Source organism: Melospiza georgiana, chromosome 2 (genome assembly GCF_028018845.1).
Source record: "Melospiza georgiana isolate bMelGeo1 chromosome 2, bMelGeo1.pri, whole genome shotgun sequence".
NCBI classification, from domain to species: Eukaryota; Metazoa; Chordata; class Aves; order Passeriformes; family Passerellidae; genus Melospiza; species Melospiza georgiana.
In genome coordinates, this window is record NC_080431.1 from 64,203,335 (window position 1) to 64,225,964 (window position 22,630).

Consider the following 22,630-nt stretch of genomic DNA (forward strand, 5'->3'; position numbering starts at 1 on the left):
ATAGTAGGTTTTGGTAAGAAGATGAGTTTCAGTAGAACTATTTTGTAACTGATTTTGTTCAGATGGGGAGTTTAGTAGAAACTGAAGCCTAAAGAGTCAATTAAATATATTTGAGATTTGCGATTCAAAGATGTTTCTGCCTGAACATAATCTTAAAATCACAGCATGGTTTGGTTTTGAAGGGGCCATTAAAGGCCTCTAGTTCATTGCCTTCTGCAATGAGCAGGGGCATCTTAAGCTACTTCAGGTTGCTCAGAGCCCCATCCAGTCCTTAATGTTTCCAGGGATGGGGCATCCACCACCTGTCTGGGCAACTTGTTCCAGTATTTGTTTGCTCTCATTGTAAAAAAAAAAATTTAAGTTCCTTTCAGTAGTTGGAATAGCCACTCTTAGTTTAAGGTTATCACCCCATGTCCTGTCACAATGGGCCCTACTAAAACATTTGTCACCGTTCTGATTTCCTACAGTGGCTGATGGCTCATTAGTTTAGGCCTAGAATTGTGTAGGATGAAAGAGTGCTTGCATTAGTTTTGTTCTGTATATGACATGAAGCTCTTACTACAGGTCTCAAATGCAGTTTGGGTTATCTGCTTGCGACAGGATAGCTAGTAGCTGTCTGTTTTAAGAATAAGACAATATAATGTTGAAATTAGGCTTTGTTTATCTTCCTACATGCTTCTGTATTTTATAATACTTTTAAAATGTTATTTACTTATGGAGTCTTCCTGTTTGTTTCCCCCACTATTTCTGAATCATTAAACATTTGTTTTAACTATAGGGGAACTTCTGAGTTTAGGTAAGAACTAGCTATTCATGTTTGTCCCTGTTGATTGGGTGGTCCCCATTGAGTCCCTATCATAATTCTGACCTTTGGGTCTATTGTATGTAAATAAAATAGTAGTTTTTGCTGGGTATTTTTGATGAAACCAGACAGTGTAGCTTAAGAGTGTGTGAGCTTGGGTTAGGGTATTTAGCTAGAAAACAATGTTTCTCAATCTGTTTAAATTTATTCAGATGACCAGTGTTTTACACATTTGATGGAAATACTAGAATTGTCTGGTGTAATATATTATTTTCATCAGACAGAACTTTGTGCAAGTGACAAGCATCTTCCTCATTCAAGTCTGCTTCATGTTGCACCAATTTTACAGGAAATGGCCAACAAGTTGTGTAAAATAACTGTGGAGTTGGCTTCCTAGAAATACTAGAATTGTCTGGTGTAATGTATTATTTTCATCAGACAGAACTTTGTGCAAGTGACAAGCATCTTCCTCATTCAAGTCTGCTTCATGTTGCACCAATTTTACAGGAAATGGCCAACAAGTTGTGTAAAATAACTGTGGAGTTGGCTTCCTGTAGAAAGTTTCTCTGTTTTTATTTTCTTATGTTTTAGTGTGCTGTATGTGTGGACAGGCCATAAGTTAATTGGGAAAATCTTAAATGTTGAACTGTTCTGGTTGTAAGCAACATCCATAGCATCTACAAAAGACACTGTATGGGTGCTAGAAGTTTCTCCTACAGGACCTCTTTGTAGGATTGAAAGACTTTGGCTTTCAGCTTCCTTTTAACAAATACTTGCATATTCTATTTATTTGGTAACTCAAATGGATTATGAGTTAACAACTACAATTGGACTGGCTTTTATGTTATAATTTATTTGGCATATATAATATCTACTTGGTGAGGGAAAAATTGATATTAGAGAAGTCTGGCAAAGAGCTATGTTTAGTGCACTGTGGCTGTAACTAGTGGTGCCCTTAAGTTGATTGTGCAGTCTTATAGTTAGCACTTCAACTAAGAAGTAGATTTTCACATAAACATTCCATGATTAAGGGTATTCTTGGCTGAGTAATTTCTCTTGTAAGTAAACATTGATGACTTTCACTGCATTCTACTACTTACCATTGAATCTTGCATTTGGGGAAAACACTTTTTTTTACTCCATCCAGTGTTCACTCTTTAAAATATTTGTATAGATTTGGGATTTGTGCAAAGAAAACGTAACAGTTTGGGAAATCTATAATGCGGCATTGTTCTGTAACTCCTGATTTCCGTTTAGTATTTTAGTGCATTTCTGCATGAGGGTAGAGTTAGCCCAGTCTTTGTTACCAGTTAAGCAGTCCTTCAAGTCCACCCCTACCATGGTAAATAGTGGCATGCATCTTAAATCATTTGCAGCCTGCCAGGTTGTCTGTTTTGATACTTATCCACTCTTTTGATGTTTCTTCAGCTCATATAAAACCAGAATAATTCTAAGATGAAATTCTCTGATATGCCTCTGAGGATGTGAATATATTGTGAATGTAGTGTAATTGTTACATGTCTCAGTCATGAACTTGGTGATATGCTGTATATTTCTTCTAGAAAGTACTTTTGTGGGTAAGTAAACAGTAAAGTGCCTTTGAAAAATATTTGTATTATGTTCAGCTGTTGATCTCTATTTAATTTGTAGTTTGAATTTTTCTACTATTACTGGAAAAAAAGAAACTAACAGAAATGGGAGAAATTTTTTAATATTTTGGTTCCATGAATCTAAGGTGCCTCCTAACTCCAGCAGAACCAGATTAAGTGGCAGAATTGAAAAAGTTGCTATTAAGGGAATTGATATAATGGGATCTCATTTTTCAAAGGATTTCCAAATCTGTTGAAGGTGGTTACCTTCTCTAAGCACCTTTGTCTTGTGAAAATTATTTCTGAATTTTAGCTTAAAATATTTGAGAAGCAGATTTTTACCTCTCGTGAGTCTTAGTTGTTAAATCAAGGGGAAAATTTGCCAGAATAACTCTGTGCTTGTTTTCTCTCAAATCATCAACAGCAAAGGCATTTGGAAAAAGTATCCTTCTTTGCAGTTACATCCTCAGAGAGTGCTTCATATACAGTGAAAGGATATGGTAGGACTTTTCTTTACCTGAGCAGATGATGTAGTGATGATTTGAGGCACAGAATTAAGATACTCTGGTTTTGGTCCTAGCTACTGTATATATATGCAGTTTGTTTAGGGCTTGATTTTTGCCCTCTGTGTACCTTTTTTTTCCTAGATGATGAGTAACTTTTATCTCAAGTTATGAGAAAATGAAGTAAAGTTTTTGTCAGTTTTGTAGATCTTGTATATACAATGTTGTACTGTATTTTAACAAATGAAAATGAGAGGTGGTAGAAACGCTCACAAATTATATTAAAGCAGTGGCTTAAATGCAATATTAAAATTCAGTGAAGGAGCAAGTAACTACAAGACAAAATAATGAAGCAGAAAAGATATAAATTGCAATATGGAACCAAGTTCTGTAATCAGCAGAATAAGTTCCATGGTGTATCTTGGCTTTTTTTAGACTATTTTCTTTCTTGTTAACAAGTTGGATTGTAATTTGCATTTTGAGCTGTAATACATTCTGAAAGTATGACTTCTTGTGTAAAACAAAGCAGTTACTTTGCTGTACATTAAATAGTATTGTCTTTCGCTTTTAGAATTAGAATTAACCTTTTCTTTAATCTTTAGGACTTTTAAATGTTGCTGGTTAGTGATGTATTCCCTAAAGGTCTTTGTATCGAGAGTCATGTTAGTGTAATTAAACTGCTTTCTTTTCCAATACTGGCAGTTTAGACCTGACTTAAACATTATGTGAGAATTGAAAGGAGGCTAACTTCTGAACTAAGTAGTTCAGAAAATCAAAACATTCTAGGAGGTTCACAGCTGTTTTAACAATTTACTGTAAAAGAATTTTTAAATAATAACTTCAATTTACAATGCTAAATACTTTTGAGGAGTTTTAATTGCATTTGTTTAATTGAGTGTTTTTTTCTCTGTGGGCTTTAGCTGTCAAGGACTATCCTTAGCAGCTGATGCAGAAGGAAAATGAGATCCCATAGGAGTTGAAGACTTTTTGTTCTCAGAACTAAAAGAAGAGAACAAAGATGTAGTGCATAGAGGTTTTTCCACAAATACATCCCTATACTTTTGCTGTTAGTTTTGAAAGAAATTCCCCTCTTCAAATAAAATTGATACTTCCTTTCCAATCTTACTGAAAGGACAGGAATACTTAAGAAATATGTTAAACTAGTAGTAATTTCTTTTGTAGTTGTAGATTTGATAGCATTAGGAGTGTTTTTCCAATTTGTAGAATTTACTGGAATATGTCTGTGTGATTGTATTTCATGCAATGTGTATTCCTGATTTTACCTGTGTGATACTTCTTTAATGTTGAGGGTTTTTAGTGTTGGAACTTAATAAGTCATCTCCATTAGCTTTATTCATGACTCGAGTCAGGAAGCAGTAAATTGCCTTCATCTCCTCTGGCCTTCTTAGTATGTTTTTTCAAACATTGAGGCCTGGTGACAGGTATTAAACAAAATGAAAATTCTTTTCGTTAGGATTCCTATTTAAAAAACAGGACTCTCTAGTTTTTATGCATGCTATATGTTTTATAGCTACATTTACTATCGTTGTTATCTAGTTTGATATATTTGTGTAGATTTGTGTGAAGTAAGAGAGTTTATATTTTTTTAGACTCTTGGGTGAGCACTATCCTCAGTTCTTAGAGGTTGGAGTAGTTTAGGCTGGAAGGGATTTTTGGAATCATCTAGTATGATGCCCATCTCAGAGTAGGGATCAGCTCTAAATTTAGATTTCAGTGCTCAAGAACACATAAAAATCTTGGATTTTGAAAGATCAATATTTGTCATGTAAAATTACTTACTGGTATTGTATATGAACTCTGTGGGGATATTGTAAATTTGGATCTTACATAGAGATCTTAATTGAGGAACAAACTGAAGAGGGAAGGATGACAAGAAGATGGAAGAGAAATCTTTTATTACTTTATCTTCCTGCTGCTACTTAACTTCAGTGCACTTGTCATTCGAGTGAAATAGTGGACTATTCTGAGGAAAAGACACATAATGCAAAATCAAAAGTATACCCCAGATTCTAGTTTTGATTACGAACTAGCAGCTTTAATAACTTGTATGATTTATGCCATTAAAATATAGGTGTCTTTCAGTAAGTTACAATTTAAGTAAGGTTCATGCCTCATTAAGAGATCTTTGAAAAGAATTTTTCTTTTCCAGAATGAACTTAATGAAATAAACCAGACTAGAAGGGAGTAATGAATTCTAGTAAGAGGCACAGAAATGTCATACCTGTTTTGACAAATATATAGTCTGCTGGAGAATAAAATTCAGTTTTCATGTTAATGAAAAAAGTGAGAATCAGCAGCGCTGTTAATTACATTTTACTCTACATGCACAACCTAGATCAAGTGCTAATTAAACGGTTAATTTTCAAGTTTATGGGGAAAGTGTTCTTTTCTTACTAAGGCATTTTTTGGATGTCATGTCTTAGCATTATTGTGATTACTGTACTATGAAAGGTAAGTAAATAGTTGCATGTTTGTATGGTCTGCCATCATAACATTTCTGAGATGTTGTGCTTTTTTGCTGTTCTAAAATTTTTCGTGCCGTATTTTGTTCATACCATAATTTTTGACAGTTTTGTTACCATGAATATTGCATCACTTGGAGACAAGATTAATTTTTGCTGGATTGCTGCAATTGCAAGGCCTATTTTTAAGGAGGAAAAGTAGCACTGGTTTGTCAGTTAAAAAAGTGAGGTTTGTGACTATTTGTATTTTTACTTGCAGTGTGACCTGTATCAATTCTTAGGTGTTTTTCAAAAGATTTAGTTTCATGGCTTTGTAGATCATTTTAAAATAGTGTAATATATTTAACAAACTCAGAAGAATAATCTTGACTGTTCTCTGTATGTTTAGACTGCTGTATCAGTGTGGTTATAGGTGTAAGAACATAGCACATGATACACCTCAAATACTTTGGAAAACTGGTTTCAAGTACTTGATAAAAAGGGGAGAATCCATACTATATTAAATGTTAAATACATATTTTGAAAACTGAGTGTATTCAATATTTTGTTGTAGATCTGCTTTTTACATTTGATGTTAACATTAGTTGGCATTGTGAGAAATACAGTTTTCAATGCTTCTGTCTAAAGTAATTAGTAAGTATAATCCTATAGTTGCCATCATAGCAGTTTTTCTAAAATATTAGTCAGATGAATTGGACCTTTTTGAAGGTTGTCTGCATTAGTGAGTTCTGAAGTATTTGAAAAATATCCTGGCAACAAATAATTTGGAAAAGTTTCAGTTGTGTAAACAGTGCTTTTACAATAGGACATTTTTTGTTTGCTGACTTAGTCTTTTTGATAATGGTTTTTTCTGATTTTCACAAAGTTTAACTTTTGCTTTCCTGCACATTCTTTGTCTTCTTTTCTCCCTGTAACAGCATGTCATCCATTTTTCTTATTCTCTTCCTGTTAAGATCGATTTCCCAGGTATGGGTGACTTCAGAGGTTCTTAATCACCCCACATATTTCTCTCTTAAGGATTTAGCCCTGTTCTCCTCGGGCTGCTCAGTTTTAACTCCCTGTTGTCGGTGGCTTTGGGGGAAGAGTCTGAAGCAGGCTTCTACTGAACAGAAGAATAGGAAGTCATTTAGTAAGGAAAAGAACTTTTGAGAATGTAACACTATCATTGTTAAGCTCTTCAAAAGGCTTGAGTATCTGAAAATGAACCTCTCAGATGGGCTGGAATTACCAACCAGCAGTGGTTCAGCTACTGTGTCAAACTGCCTGTTGGTGTTCCTTTCTGTTATATTTTGGGCAAAACCCATGGACTAGTTGATTTAACTTACCTGTAGTAACATGTTTATGATCACATTGTAAAGAGCTGTCTAGGATCTGATTTGTGTGTGACAGGACTGAATTTTTGTTACCATCCAGGACTCCTCCAGATAGAATTTTTGAATACATCAAGCATCTCATGACATAAATGATATATACTGCTTGCTAACATTTGAAATTGAGTCTTTTCTCTGACGGGAAGTGTAAAGTTGCTTATTCTATGTTACAAGTTTGGAAGAATTTTTCCCGTGCTGAAAAGTCAAGGGAACATGATATGTTTTGTATGTGCAACAGTAGGAATAATTATAAGCAGCAGCATCTTAATCTTGAAGTCATGTTAATAAAGTAATAGGCAGCAGAGACCTTAAGGCACATTTATTTATTATTAGGATCTTGATTCTATACCCGAAATGTTGTTTATACTGTATTAATTCAACACTGAAGTTAAAGCTTGAAAAATGGCAAATAATTACTTCATGGTTTTTCTTTCAAATGTTAAACTAGACTAAACAAAAGCAGGTTCTACCTATCTTTGCTGTACTTCTGTTAACCAAAGACTGGTAGCATTTCAAGACAGGGAAAAAATGGTGAATTGCTAGGAGGAAGACTAGTGTATTTTTTAAAGAAAGTGTACATCAGAGCTTGCATATGCTTCTGTCTTTAACAAAGAAATCAAGTTCTAGTAACTAGTGCAGCTTTACAAATCTGTACTTAACATCTTTATCAAGCCAGTATCGTACTTAGCCTTGCATTATGGCACTTGTCACATTAAAAAACAAATACCAACCAACTTGGAGTTTAACCTGAGATGAATTAAGTAAGGTTTGTGCCTACTGTAAAGTCTGGTGCTTTGCTTTGCAGTGAAAGTTTGTCACAGCTGTTCATGATGTGTCAGGTTTTCACACAAGCATATAGGCATACACATGTGCACACAGTGTGACTGTAACTGATAGCCACGGTGTTTCCCTGTCCTTTTGGGCCAGGGATGATACACCACTTTCCCTTCTGCTTCCTGATGTCAACACTGAGTTTTACAAGCAGACTGATAATCAACGTGATTGTATGCTGATTTGTGACTAACTCATGTCAGTTTATGGATATGCTTATCCCGATGGGGCTGCTGGTTTTACTTAAAATGTCAATTGATGTTACTGTGAAAGGCCTGTCAGAGTTAGCTGCATGTTCTCTGATAAATTTTAACGTGGGTTCTAGCATCAGAAGAAGAGATCCTCCTTAGTGTTCCATCAATGGCCTTTTTTAGCTGGACTTTAAAACCTGCCTGTGTCTTTTAGTTACCAGACCTTATTTTTCCACTCCACATTAAGCTATATTCTTTTGAAAAGAGTGTATCCTCTTCTTATGTTAAGTACTTTTTCCAGGTTAATATGAGTTACTACAAACAAAATTGTTGACTTGAGAGCTCTTTATCATATATCCCATGGTATTTTTCTATAGCAGGATATTTATAAAACTGTTGGTTCTGTTCTGTCACATAGTGGTGTCTGCTGCTTCAAGTGGCTGAAGATAGAAGACTCATGTTTGGCATCCCAAATATGACTGACCAAACCAGACTTTGTGAACCTGTACAAATACAATGAATGTGTTTTGATGTATTAGTATTTCCATGTAAAAGTCACTTATAGACAGATTTAGTTGCCTAGTATGCAGATTTCTTTTCAAAGTGTGTCTGATCTTAGGCTCTTAAATCATAAGTGGAATGGTTTTTCAGAATGAGGTAAATTTTTTTGAGTTTTCTTATTCTCAGCACGTGTGGGTTTGTTTACTCAAGAGAAGAATGCTTGTTAATATTCCTGTAGAAAATTAAGGAGAATTTTTTTTTTTATAAATTTCATTTGGTTTTGTTTTTGAAGTGTGAATTTGTTCTTTTTGATGTAAACAGTAATTCTAAAATCCCTTGGAATTGTCTCTGCTAGAGTATTTTGTTTTCCCATAGGTGATCTTTTTTTGCCACTCTGGGTACTATCCTTCGAGTATTGTTTCACAGCAGGCTGGGGTTCATGTTTAGTAATGTCAGAAAACTTTTGCTGTTGGGTGACTGACCATCAATTGAATCTTGATCAATTTGATGTGTTATTTGTTTAGTGTAAATGCATGTTACAGTTTCTGGTGACACTACAGTTTTATGCTGGTTTTAAAAGGATAGTCAGTATCTGAACTAACATCAATAGCAAAGTATAATCCATTAAAAAATACACTACCAGCAAGTTAAGTCAAAACTATTTCAACAATGATGAATTGGTAGGTTGAATTTATATACCATAATATAATACATCAGAACTTGGTTTTCAATCAACACAAGTATTTTTGAGTCATTAAATCAGTTTGAGTATTATTGAACCTTTGGGCGAGTATTGTAATAAGACCTGTTTGTTTACAGGTAAACCAGAAATATTTATTAATTAAAAACACTCCGTAAAGATGGATTCATTTGTGGTTGATCACATAACTATTTGGGAGCTTTACACTGCTGCATCTGATAAATGAAACTTGGGGTGTTTAACCTTTATTATGCAAAAATGTACAGCATTGTTCCCTTGAACTTATTTATCCCTTTGATGTTATAAAAACCATTATTGTAATGGTTTTTGTAAATATTGTCTTTCCTTGCACTGTTTTTGATCAATGGAAACTTTTAAACTTTAACACTTTTATTTTCATGGAGTAAACAGGAATGTTTCAAGTTCTAACTAAGAATGATAGGTTGACCATGAAAACTATGTTTACTTTCAGAGAGAACAGGAAATGAGAATGGGTGATATGGGTCCTCGTGGAGCAATAAACATGGGAGGTAGGGATCTGAAGGAAAAAGGCTTCTGTAATGTAAATTTTTTTTTTCTTTGGGACTGTACATATTACTCAAGCACTATTAATTACTGCAACTGGTAAAAAAGGAGTAAGCAATATCAGGAAATAAAAAAACTCCAGCATATATATTGCTTTCAAGCAGCTTTCCCCCCCCATCCCTGGTGTATCTTTCTTTTACTGCTTTGACTATACATGGCAAAAAAATGATGTGCAAGTTAAGAGAAACAAAAATCAGGGACAAGTGATGCTCTGGGAGTTATCTGATACAAAAAAGGCATCTTATGTTAAAAAAAATATTTGGCATTGTTTTGGAGGGACCATCTATTCAAAGAAATTATGACTGTAATTGCATGTAGTGAAATGATGTAGAGGTTAAAATTTGCAAGTTCCTCTTGATGTACTTGGTGTGATAAATGAATAACATGCTTGGTGTTCTACCAATTTCCTCTGAGTCTGTTATTTGCAAATATTCTCTGTTAGCTCTTGCAGCTTAAAATACTGTCAGTGCTAAAATCTATTACTGTGTAATCTACTACTAAAAGCTAGTATTGTGTAATAGAAAAGTATAATAATTAGTGCTTGCTCCATGTATGCAGACTGAAAAACTTTGGAATCTTACTTACCCAAAATATCTGCTTTTAAACAAGACTGAAACTTAAAATATTTCTTCAAAACCACCAAATCTAACTAAACTGTGTGAACTGTTCATCTATTGGAAGTGTCCTAAGGGTAGTTTAAAATAATTTAAGGTGGTAATTAAAAGAAAAGTAATAAAACTGTTTTCCCATATATTTTAAAATTGGAAGTGCGTACAAAACTCAGTAATTTCAGTTGACATTTTGAGTAATGTGAATTTTTAGAATAAGAAATCTGCTTCAAATTTTGAAACACATTATTCATTATTTCCTTGCATTTATTGAGACACATTTATAGCTGAAAAATAGAGAGGCTTGTGCTTTCAGGGATGATGAAAATTATTTACAAATAATTCTGAAGAAGGACATTGTGAAGTTATCTACAGATATTAAACTGAAGCATAAATTGAGACTTAATTTCTTTTTTTATAGTTGTACTTTTGCATATGATTGCATTATACTTGAAAATTTCATTTTCTTCAGTTAGAAGACTCTTTAAATATTGATACTATGCCAGTTGTCCAGATCCACAAAATACACTTTCTATGTGCAGATTTAAAGTGTGTATTTACTGTAGTTCTTAACAGTGATTATTTGTCTTGCTTTCTAAGTTTTGTGTTACAACTTCATTTTAAACTTAATACTTTTAGAAATAAATTGTATAATCCCCAAAAAAGTTACAGTAACACTGAACTGCTACTTTAAAATATACATAGGAAATAAGTGTAGCATTTATTTCTGCAGAGGCTGGATTTTAAGTTCACTCATCATAGAGATTTTGGTTTTTTCCCAGCAATTAACTCCATTAGTACAACCAAAATAATTGCCCCCAAAACCTTACAGTAGACCTTTAAATAGTAGAACTTTAATTGTTGACAGTAGTAACCTTTCTTAATATTTCTATTGGAATTGTAATTTTATTTTTAATTTACCTTTACCTGTGCCATTTGCGACTTTTTCTAATGTAGGACAGAGTGAGCTGGAATATCTCTAATAACTGAAATACCTGAATGGTAATTTTCTTAGAAAGCAGAGTACCTCTTGACAGATTCAATAAGTGCTGATTTGTGTAGAACTGCTCATTTTTACAACTTTCTGTGACAGTTTCTTAGAAAATATGTATACCTCATCAAAGCATTTAATTGGATCTGTAGTGCTAAGTGCAGATTATGAACTTAAATATGTAAAAAAGGGACTTTTTTGGGGAACCATCTCTGCATTGATGGACTTTCTTGTTGGGTGCATTTCAGACATTTAGAGTGGACTTTTTCAGCCCTTCAGTTTGCAGAAAAGGGCTTTTTTTTAGTATCTGCATTGTGGCATGAACACTAATAACTGCTTTCCATCTGTTGCTGAGCACGGTCCTGTAAATGAATTCCTCACATCAGTGTGCCACCAAAAACAAAGGACAATTAAGTGGTTAGCTCTTAGGGTCTGCTTTGGAGATAGGAGGATTTAGGAGGACCTTTGAGTTACAGCTAATCTATTGTAGTGGCCTCTTGCTGAAAGTATGCAGGGCCCCACTCTCTCTTGGCATTACACTCTGTAGTTTTGCTCCTTTCAGATCTGACTCTGCCTGAAGCAGGATCAGAATTCTAGAGGTTTGATAGTATGAGTTGCTATCTGCCACCCTGGGTACATATGTATGATATGGAGCATGAGAACTTTGTGGCAGTTGACAGATAAGTGACAGTACATGTGAGTGGCCACCTGGCTCAGGTTAATTAGGCTGATAAGCAAACCAATAGCCGGTAATTAAGCATTTAGATAATGGCACTACTGCATGCACTGAGTGCTGCTACCATCATGATAGTCCTGCAGAGTGCCTCTGAGAATAAAGGTTTCTCCTTATATTGGCAGTCTAGACTTCTTTTCCTTCTGTTTCTAACTCAATGGGTGACAGTAAAAAACCATTTTAGAGCATATGCTCCTGTAATGTTCTTGAATTGTAGCCCAGTGTTCTACCTGCTACATGAACTGATCATGTGTATGGATAGGTAAGAAGCATCCAACATGAGTGTACCTTTGCTTTGACTCAATGTTATAGGGAGGAGTCTACAGGTTATTTCATTACTAAGCTCAAAGACTTCTACTTTTCAAAATTACAGGATTTCTGTCACTTGTAGTAAACTTGTTTAGCACTTCTCATGTGCTGCTGTGTAGCATGCATTGTTTTTGCTAAGGAGTTTGTGATTGGCCTAACATATATATGATCAAACCCAGGTCTTCAATTTTAGCAGCAATATCTTGAATGCCATGGTTTCACTGGCTGCTGTGACATGGTGTTCTCCAGGCAAATAATTGAGATGTAATTGTGCATGCCTGCAGATAGTCACAGTACTGTGTCTGTGTGAAGTGGCCTCCTTTGAATGATGGGTATTTATAGATGCATTATTTAAAAAGTGCAGCTGTGGTGAGAAGTGAGAGGGTTTATTTTTAAGATATAAACAACAGGCTTATTAGTCTAGCAACATGTCAGATTTCTTTATATTATGAAAATGTATACTTAAAGTGTACACTAAATGCCAAAGGTATGCTTTCTTCCATTACCAAATTTTGGACGCATACTTTGGGCTGAAGAGGATGGATTTTTGTGGGGAATGGGAGGAATGCATCAACACCAGCCTTGAAGTTGGTATTTCATAATAGTAAGATGTTAGGTGGGTAGAGTGTTTTCTTATAGCAACACATGAAAATAAAATTAAGGCATTTTTACCTATGTGTTCAGTAGCTTAGTGACTACTGGCAGAGTGATACTTCTTAGTGTAATATTACAGCTAAATGATCTCCTCAGAATGTTTTCAAGATTTCCTTCTACCTCTTTGATTCAGACTTTGGGAAGAGATTGTTCTGTCTTTTCAAGTTCTAACAAAACTGCTTAGTTTTCTGGTACTTATACCGTAAGAAATGACAACTAAATGCAAGGTGCTATTTATTCTATATTGCAAATTTATTGTGAAGTTGAGTACCATCTCTGTTATTGCTGTTAGACCTTTAGTCTTATCTACTGTACACTATATCAATTAACATACTATTGGTGGAAGACTTCTTGCAAATGTACATTTCATCTGTTAAGATCCCTAAAGAGCCAAGTTGCTTTATAGCTGCCAATATCTATAAAATCACTTGAGATTTTTGCAAATTTGTGGTGTGGATACTCCATGTAGATGCAGTATGAACATTTTGATTCCTGTACAGAAACTGTACAGCTATATTTAGCTGTAAAGGTTGGGATTTTCAAATACATGAGGCAAATTATGTAATGCAGAATAATAGAGATTATTTAAAATCTGTTTAAAAGCAGATGATTGAGATAAATGTACAGTCTCAAAGAATATATTTTTTTCCAAGTATTTGAAGTCTTGTACATTTGGCTTTATAAATATTGTAAATTGTTTGTTTGTTTTTGTAAAATTAAGATAGGACAGCTCTAAGTATAGATTGTTTTGCATAGATGCGTTTAGCCCAGCACCTGCTGGTAACCAAGGCCCTCCTCCAATGATGGGTATGAATATGAACAACAGAGGAACTTTACCTGGCCCTGCAATGGGTCCTGGTCCTTCCATGGGACCAGAAGGAGCTGCAAATATGGGAACACCAATGATGCCAGATAATGGAGCAGTGGTAATGTATCACAAATTTAATTCCTTTGAATAGCTGTCATGTCTCATGGCCCTTTTTCTTACCAAAGGTATTTTCACGCTGAGTTAAGAATTTGTTACACGTTTTGGATCTGTTAAAAGTAATTGATAAAAAGTTTTCATGCAAATAATTTACAACCGGAAAGAGAAATTTTTTTTTTATATTACTGTGAAAATCCTACTTCCTTTAGGGAATAAAAATCTCTAAGTTTAGACTTTTGATGTTCTTTTCTTTAGTAAAACTAAATTCTGTGAATTAGCCTGTTGGTATTTTTGATGAACAGTTAAATGTTGGAAGGTGCAAAGTGTGAAGATATCTTTGTGTAAACTATTTAATTTTTTAAGAGACTTTAGTGTTCTTTGAATTTCTTTTCTAACACTGTTAAACGCATGAGATTGACAGTAATTGTGCCACTTAGAAAATTGGTAGCCAACAGCTGTTGATAAATCTTATATCAATACAGGAAAAATAATATTGCCCAATTGCCTCTGGTAATAGGGAATGTCTTCTGTGTGTCTGGGATTTATAATCAAGAGCAGATAGGCCACTGGATGCAGTTAAAGCACTAGCCATTCTTGCTTTATTCTCATAGCCAGTCACTTTTCCTAGCTGTAATGTCTTATGTAGAGAAACAACTGTATAATTTGAAATCTGACTTTTACATATTTTTCAGTACTGTTCTGATACTAGATTGGTGGTGGTGTGATATAATGGAATACATAGTATTAACAGTTAGTCTGTTACAATTTTGTTGGAACACAGAAGCATTTTGTAGCTGTGTTTTTTTTAAATACACCTTCTCAACAGTATCTGTCTGTGATTGAGCAATCTGTATAAGGAAGTTAGAACAAAATCCTTTGTTCCATAGAAGAAAATGAGATTTTGATTTTGCACAAAATACATTGTGGGTCTGGTCTTTATCAGATGAAAGGAGAGAGTCTTATTTCACATCATATGAGCCAGCTCATTTTATCAGTTGTGCCATTACTCACAAAATGGAGAGCATGCTATTCACAAAATACTGAATTTGGAAATGCTTTTGCTGGAGACCACTGTGTTACTGGTCACCTTGAGAACCATCTTTTGTGATTATATAGACTCTGAAAAAGAGGTATATGGAAAAGAACGTGGTATTATAAATCACAGTACCTAACTTAAACTGTTGTTTTTCTACAAAAAGTCATTCCAGGTATGGAAATGTAGGAAATAAACTGACACTTCAAAATGCATGTTTAAAAAAATTCTTTTTCCTTTCATTTTCTTATGCATGCTTCTGAAGGATAAATTAGATTTTAGTGTTTTCTTAATTTTGGTCTTGGAAAATTTTTAACTTGGGAGGTCAGACCCCTACAGAAAGGCATAGCCTTATTGTATTACTGCTGTTGTTAGAAAGACACTTAAAGATCCTTTTAGGGCTATCTACTAAAACACTGTAACAGTTATTTGCCACTGAGGGAAACGAATAATATGCTGTATAAATTACAAATTTCATGGTTTTGATTGGATATTTTTCTGAAGCCTCGAAGGGAAAGTTGTAGCATTCTCCCTTTTTGTTTCACTGCAGTTTTTGAAACCTGGATAGTCTTTGAACATAACATTTTAAAAGTAGCTTCCCCCACTTACTAATGTAGGTAGTTAATTACAGCAGTTTTCTTGTTGGCTGGGAAGAGGGGTCCTTATTGGAAGGAGGACTTGACTGTTTGTCCAAAAGTCGAATGGTAAAAGGGATCAGGGATATGTAATAACTTGTTGAATTTCATATCTATTGCTAACAAGCTGGCATGCATTAAGATCATTTTAAAACTGTTTTTACCCAGTGCTACAGATTTAAAGGTGCTTTAGCTCAGTAGTATGTCTTTATGCAGCTCAGTGAAGTAACCATTCTCATACACAGTGTTACACTTGAAATAATGCACATATATACAACCATGATCTGGGTTGCATGTACTTTTATCTATGTGGATAAAATGCTGGGGTTTTAGTTATGTATGCATATATATATCTATAAATTAGCAGATTCCAGAGCTCCTGAGCTCTACTACTGTCACTGGAGTTAGGCTTTCAGAGGAATTCTTTTCTGATTCAGGCCTATAAATAAAGTGCTGGTCCTAATGTCCTCATTGAACTCTGAACACCTCGGGAGTTGATGTAATCTCTGTACAGAAGGAATTTATTCTGAAAGCATAACTGTCCTTAACTGGTGAATGATGAATTATTTCCACATCTGATTGTACCATGTATCTATGCTTTTAAGGTTTAGGTTGAGTTTAAAATTCTCCATGTGGGGTTCTATTTTTAAACACTTATATACTGAACTGTATTTGCTCAGATGGATTTTTTTTAACTTAGAAATTAAGCAAATAAATCTGTGTGAGGATATATACCCTTAATAATATTAATCATAGAGCCAAGGAAAGTAAATATGGAATATTAGTTGGATTTTTATCTCACACTGATATTTCAGAATGAACCTTAGTTACATAAGAGTTTTTTTATAAGCTAGGAATAGTCCAAAATGATGCATTTTGTCACTAATGTAGTTTTGTTTGGACAGAATTTCAGATTTTTAAAAGCCTTAACTAAAGATCTCTCAAGTGCCATGCAAAAGGCTAACTCCAGGTAGCATGGACTTGAAATATCCATATGTATGTGGGTATAGAAGTCTTAAGGCTATTAAAAGAATAAATGCAGTGTCTAGAAATACAAAAGCTGATTTCTTCTCAATCTAGTTTGACAATGTTTCTCTGTCTAATTTATTTAAGGGAGAAGCTTCGTAGTTGCTATGTAAGGCACAGTAGGGCTCAGATATAAAACTGTTTCCTGTCTCTCTGTTACATAGAGAATACGTATTGCTTCAGATGTGCCTGTAAGGATGAAGTTACATTCAGCATCAGAGTCGGTCTTAAGTATTGTTTTTTAATTTTATATTTACTTTACAAAGTTGGAGCATAACATTAGCACTCTTTAATTTCCAGCTCTTTTTCCATAATAACTAATTGAATTGCTCCTTTCTTCCTTCTATGTGTGATCCTGATTCTGCTGGACTATCTGCTGAACTCCATGACAACATCACTTGTGATTTTTGTTGTAACTCACATTTGACATGTTCCAAATGGACTTGTGCTAGCATAATGAGAGATTCCCTCAAGGAGGCCCATCCCAGATGGGTTCACCTCTGGTTAGTAGAACGGGCTCTGAAACTCCTCAGCCGCCAATGAGTGGTGTAGGTGCCGTGAGTGGTGGACCTGGTGGCTTTGGTAGAGGAAACCCAGGGGGCAACTTTGAAGGACCTAACAAGCGTCGCAGATACTAAACCTTAATTCATTCCTTACTGTTTTAGAAATTCCAGTAAAATTATACAGTGATATGCCTTTATAATTTTAGCTGTTACCTGGAAACGGTTCTATTGTTATTGTAGTCTTTAAACCAGTTTTCTTTTGTAAAACTTTTTTTGTATTCAGTCATAGGCTTTGTAGTATAGAGCAGAAACGATGCGGATCATTATGTAAGGCAATGTGTTTGTGACTCTAGCGAAATGCAATGTGTGACTATGCTGTAAAACGTGCGGTTATCTGATTACAATAAAACAAAAATCACTGGAAAGGATTTTGGGAATGTTGTTACTAATACTGAGAAAGAATAATTTTATGCTTTATTATAAGTGGCATCATTTTAATTTTTATGTAGTTTCTACTATGTGTCAAGAAAGTTCCATTCTTAATAGTGTTTAGCTGAACTGCATGGTGCGCAGTACATACTATGGAAAACTTAAAACACAACTGCTTTTGTTTTGACTTTCAAAGAGCATAAAATTTTATACAAAGTGTTCTCAACGATGATGTGTCCTTGCATCTGAATCCACCATTGCAAACTTAGTCACAGTAGGCTTATCAACAGAGGTTATCTGTCAGACAAATTATTAGAAAATTTAACTTGGGGAGGGAAAAAACCAAATTTGGAAAGGAATCTCTGTGTATGCTTTATTCATTAACAGTATGAGTGAATTTACCTAAACCATATTTATAGAGGAGAAAATTGGTTGTGACATATGTGTGTTCTGCTGATGGTTAAAGTATCTCCCATTGCAAGGAAGGAGACATTTCTGCACGGTGGTCAAAAGCTTTCCTCTGTGTTTGCACATCATTATTAATAAGTATATATTTTCCCTAGTGGTTGGTTTGAATAAAAACATGTCTGTTATGAGTGAGTAACTGTTTAATTAGGAAGCAAATACATGTTTTCCAGTGAAAATAAGTGTTCACTTCTGGTCGAGTAATACGTATTTGGAAGGATTGCACATGACTATTCTTCAGAAAGGTTTTACAGAACAAGGAATTTGGAAAATCCCATTTACGGCATAACTCAGGATAGGTTTGCTGCTTAAGTTTTAAGATAAAACTGGTAGTAAAGCTGTTAGGAAGCTTATTATGATTTTGTTTTGTCAGTGTTGGAAGATGATGGAAAAGACCTATTGGTTCTATTCCTGTAATGGCAATTAAGTAGGGATATTGGTTGGTTACTGTTACATTTTTTCCTGGGCAAAATAGTTGTAAAATAGTAGTGATCTTTTTTATCAGTTCATGTACGTTTTCAGAGGTAGACATAATTAAATTTTATCTGCATGAATTGTGAATTATCAGTATTGGTTAAAAACTGATTTGAAATAACCTGGTGCCCTAATAACATCCAGATGGTATATACATACCTCAGCATGAGATGCAAGCAGCAGAGAGGGCTTGTGTGTTACTTGTTAATGTGACAGTGATTGGCTTGGTGGATTGAATTTTGAGCAAATGGTTAACAAGAAAATTGCAATATTGCTGACATTTTGGAAATACACTGTTACTTAAATTGCCCATGTATATGGCTTAAGATACTGTTTTCATACCATTCAGGAGTTACTGTAGTGCAACTAAGTATGTAGGTCCTCACTTGTGACATCTGTACCTGCAAAGCGTTTTCCTTTATATTGTCTTTAATGTTGCCATTTTTTGCTTGACTTAACACATGCCACACTTTGTAATGCAATACTGAGTTACCTTTATTCTGGAATACTCTTTCTCCTTGGTATATGTATTACATTATAGTACTCATTCTTAAAGTAAACCTCAACCAAACTGCAAATGGTTTTCCTTTACACACTAACAGGTCCTAAACATCAAGATTTGGGAAAATTACTGTTTTTTCACTGCTATGAACTAGGGCTTGTGTATGGCAACTAGTTAAACTCTCTGCTCTAGTGTCCTTTATGCAGTTGAAAATGCAGTTTACATTGGTATCTAGTAAGGTGTCTAAGTATGAGATGACTTTTTTCTAATATTTCCTGGCCTTGTACGTGACCTTTTTTAGAGGATTAAGGAAGTATTGGTGAATTGGTAGTTCTCAACTGTAAAGCTGTACAGGGACCATGTGTTAAGTACAAACTAAACTGCATTCAAAAGGTTGGTTCATTTTCTTCAAAGGAAAAGGCTGTGTTATTCAGGCTTTTAGCTAGCTCCTGTATATTTGTTTAGCTATGTAAACCCTCCTCCTTATAATATCTGAGTATGTTTCAGAAGAACATTAAGTACACTGAATCTTCAGAAGTTGTTAATACTTTCTGTGCCAGCTTCATGCTATTTTAAGTGCATGTTTGTTGCACTGTGGTTTTGATAGCAAGTAGAGATTTGCATGTATTTGAAAGTTATTTTAGATTTTATTTAACATTAGTGATTGTCATTCCACAGTTGTGACCTGCCCCTCCTGTAAACCTCTGACTTGGATGGCTCTGCTGCATGGTAGCAGTGGATTTGTCAGCTGTCCTTACTGCAGAAAATAATTTAATCTATTTTTAAATGTCTGTGAACCAAGTCCTAACAAATAAATACTGAAATATATTTTTGGGCAGATTGTAAGGAGTTAATGAAGAATGCCTTTTGTAGCTGATGATATGCTGCTATGTTAAGCTCTTAAAAGTTTTCTTTAGGCTGCTTGGCTTAACTCTAAAGGCAATGCTTCTCGTTTTGCCAAATGTGGTAGAAACTGATCCTAGCTATAAAATAAACACATAATTTTATTGAAAAAGGAATGGTCACAAATTGTTTCTTTAAAATGTGTAGATGTGGCCAGCCAGTATTTTTGTGTGAAGGTTCTGCCCTTCTCCTAAAGTGATTAATTTTTCTTGATCCTCGTCTGGTGGAGCAGTTTATCATTTTTTCTGTGTACACAGGTACTCAAGTTTTTAACTACATTTGCATTGTTTGACTGGAAAGTACAGTGAAGTCCTGACACTCTGCTATATGCTATGCTAAAACAAGTAGGCTTGGAATATATGTGAATCTGCCAACTACAGTGCACTTACTTTTATAATGTACTTACTGAGCTTTTACATTATTCCTGAAGTTTCATATTCCTAAACTACCAAATTTCCCAGCGCGATACAATTTTGGTACTTAAAGATAACAAAGCTTTACTATTCCACGTAAGTTAGACACTGTTCTGACCAATGTGCTCATTAGATAAAGCACATTGATATCCTGGGAAACTTTCTGGTGATCCTAATATACTTTACTGTATTAATTTCCTAAGAAAATCACAAACTACTGTGAATTACCTGGAAAGAAAATTCCTGACATGCAGTTCTTTTATTTGTTGTCCATGGGTTTTTTATGCAGTTGTAAATAAAGATATAAGTGGGAGGTTCTTACTAAAATAAAATTTAAAATAGATGGCAAGAAGACAGTATGAACTAAATAATTAAATTTTAAACATAAGCCAGTAGGATTTTGTAGTATGCATTTATTGAGGAGCATTCTGATATAAAGTATGCCGCCATATTCACCAAATTCATTTCTCTCTTTTCCTCTCTTGATTTCAGATATAGAATAATTTGTCATTACAAATCCTTTGTAAGGTACTACAAACACAGTGACATTTATGAACTATGTCTTGCTAAACAGTTGCAGTCTCTCTTGAGATAACTTGGCTCAAAAATGCTGAAATAACCAATCTAAAGGCAGATTCTCAAATGAAAACCAAAACCCTGTAGGCCTTTTTGAAGGGAGAAAATGTGATTGGAGGTGAGATGTTCAGCAATTATCTGGTGTGCTCTGGTGGCATGAAGTTCATTTTACTTTAGTTTGTTGCAGAAACAAATTTTTTGGGACTTCCTAATTTATCTATTTTTTAGAAGAAGTTGGATCATGATTTTTCCTTTCCTAAGTCAAACTACAGCATTATTGAACCACTGAATTGGCACAGAATGCAGGGTAGCAACTAGAGTCAGTTAATGTTGGACCACATATGTGAATGGGGTTCTAAATCCCATTCCTGAGACTTGAAATGTTGCATATCCATGGGTCATTTTAGAGACTGCATGCAGCATCTTTTCTTAGCTTGTGCTTGTGGCCAGGAGTGGGGGACTTCAGAGAGCACATACTTCCAATGCAATCTAATTGTCTTCTCAGGAGCCCTCAAATTATTAATATGACACTGTGCTGTTAATAAGATGCCCATCTTGGAGTTTGGTGCTTTCCATGGGCTGTTAGCTCACACTAGCATGAGGGAATATTGGACCAAACTTTCCTGACTCATCAGTGGTAAGGAGGGAGTGAGTGTGACCTATGAGAAATGCAAATCCAGTACTTTAGATTATTGGATATTCAGTGCTGGTTTGGTGGCAAATGTTGAACAGTAGTAACCCGAAGGCATTTGCTTTCTTAAAACTTCACTTACTGAAATGTAAGAACTTAGTAATAATAAGAGAATTGACTAAAACCTTTGAACACCGAATGTCAGATAAAATTTTTCCCATTTGATTTTTTTATGTTACCTTTTGTTACTTTTCCAGATATACTGTAAAGTAGTTTTAGCCATCTCACCAGTCTAGTGTGTTTTGTTGATGGTTTCATGTGCTTTCCCATAAAGTATTTTAAAAATCGTAGCCGTAGGTATTTCAGGTGTGTTTTCATGGCAATCCATGAAATACTGAAGCTAGTTATAAAATTGTCTAAAATATTACTTGTAGAATAAATAAACTAAACATGAAATTTTAATGAAAACTATTTTTTTAATGATTTTAAATGCATGGAAACAAATCTTCATTGTTCTAATTTTCAGTGGGATAGATTTTAATAGGTCTTTTCCATCTTGAACTTCCTTAAGATATTCTGAAAGTTAATATAATTGAAATTTGGAGGGCATCCTTATAATGACCTCAGCCTGACTCTTAAAAGCAGTGTAAGAAGTTTCTTCTGTTTGGAACAGCAGCCCTTTTCTCCTAATTGAAGGAGCTATTTGGAAAACCATTCAGAGATAAGCACAACATACTTACAGGTAAAACTATTTAAAAACCCCTCTGCTCTAATGTAAAGATTATTGTACACACAAATCACATTGAAAGAAAAAAAGCAACTTTGTAAATGTGAGTAAAAACTGAAGTGATTTGTATGTGGTCCCTTGGGTGGAGAATAAAATGCTCATAATAAGAGGTATGAGATTCAAAAGGAACTGGAGTGTGTTACTGCATACACATGTGGATAAGGTTTTTCCATTTGTTTGGGTAAATGATTTGTCTAGAGCTTCCATTGTTCCTAGAGTTACTAGTGTGCTTTTATGTCTCAGTTTCTGTAGAGTAAAGCATAGCTGTATAATTTGTTTGAATTTACATGCTGACTGTATGTGGGATGTTAAGTGCTTGACTTGAAAGAATTGCAGTGAGAATAAAGATGCTGTTCTTGACTTTAAGTAAAAACTGCATAGATCCTTGAACAGGAATAAGTGTGGAGGGTCCTGTATGTAAATTGAACAAAAAAATGGGAGAGAGGGAATAAAGTAACATAATAAAAGTGAGAAGAGT

General features: G+C 34.6%; 1 protein-coding gene across 4 annotated transcripts in view; it reads left to right on the top strand.

The window, feature by feature from the left end:
* PSPC1 (paraspeckle component 1) overlaps nucleotides 1–22,630 on the top strand; it is a 59,390-nt gene that overhangs the window by 18,373 nt on the left and 18,387 nt on the right. Inside the window, exons 7-9 of one of the 4 annotated variants that reach the window (XM_058019033.1) lie at nucleotides 9,443–9,500; nucleotides 13,607–13,776; nucleotides 16,922–22,626. The exons of the other annotated variants lie outside the window; for them this stretch is intronic. Of the exons in view, the coding sequence (XP_057875016.1) occupies nucleotides 9,443–9,500; nucleotides 13,607–13,776; nucleotides 16,922–17,107 (414 nt within the window). The 3' untranslated portion in view covers nucleotides 17,108–22,626. Of the gene's footprint in view, nucleotides 1–9,442; nucleotides 9,501–13,606; nucleotides 13,777–16,921; nucleotides 22,627–22,630 lie in introns of those variants that run through there. 4 annotated transcript variants of the gene reach the window in all.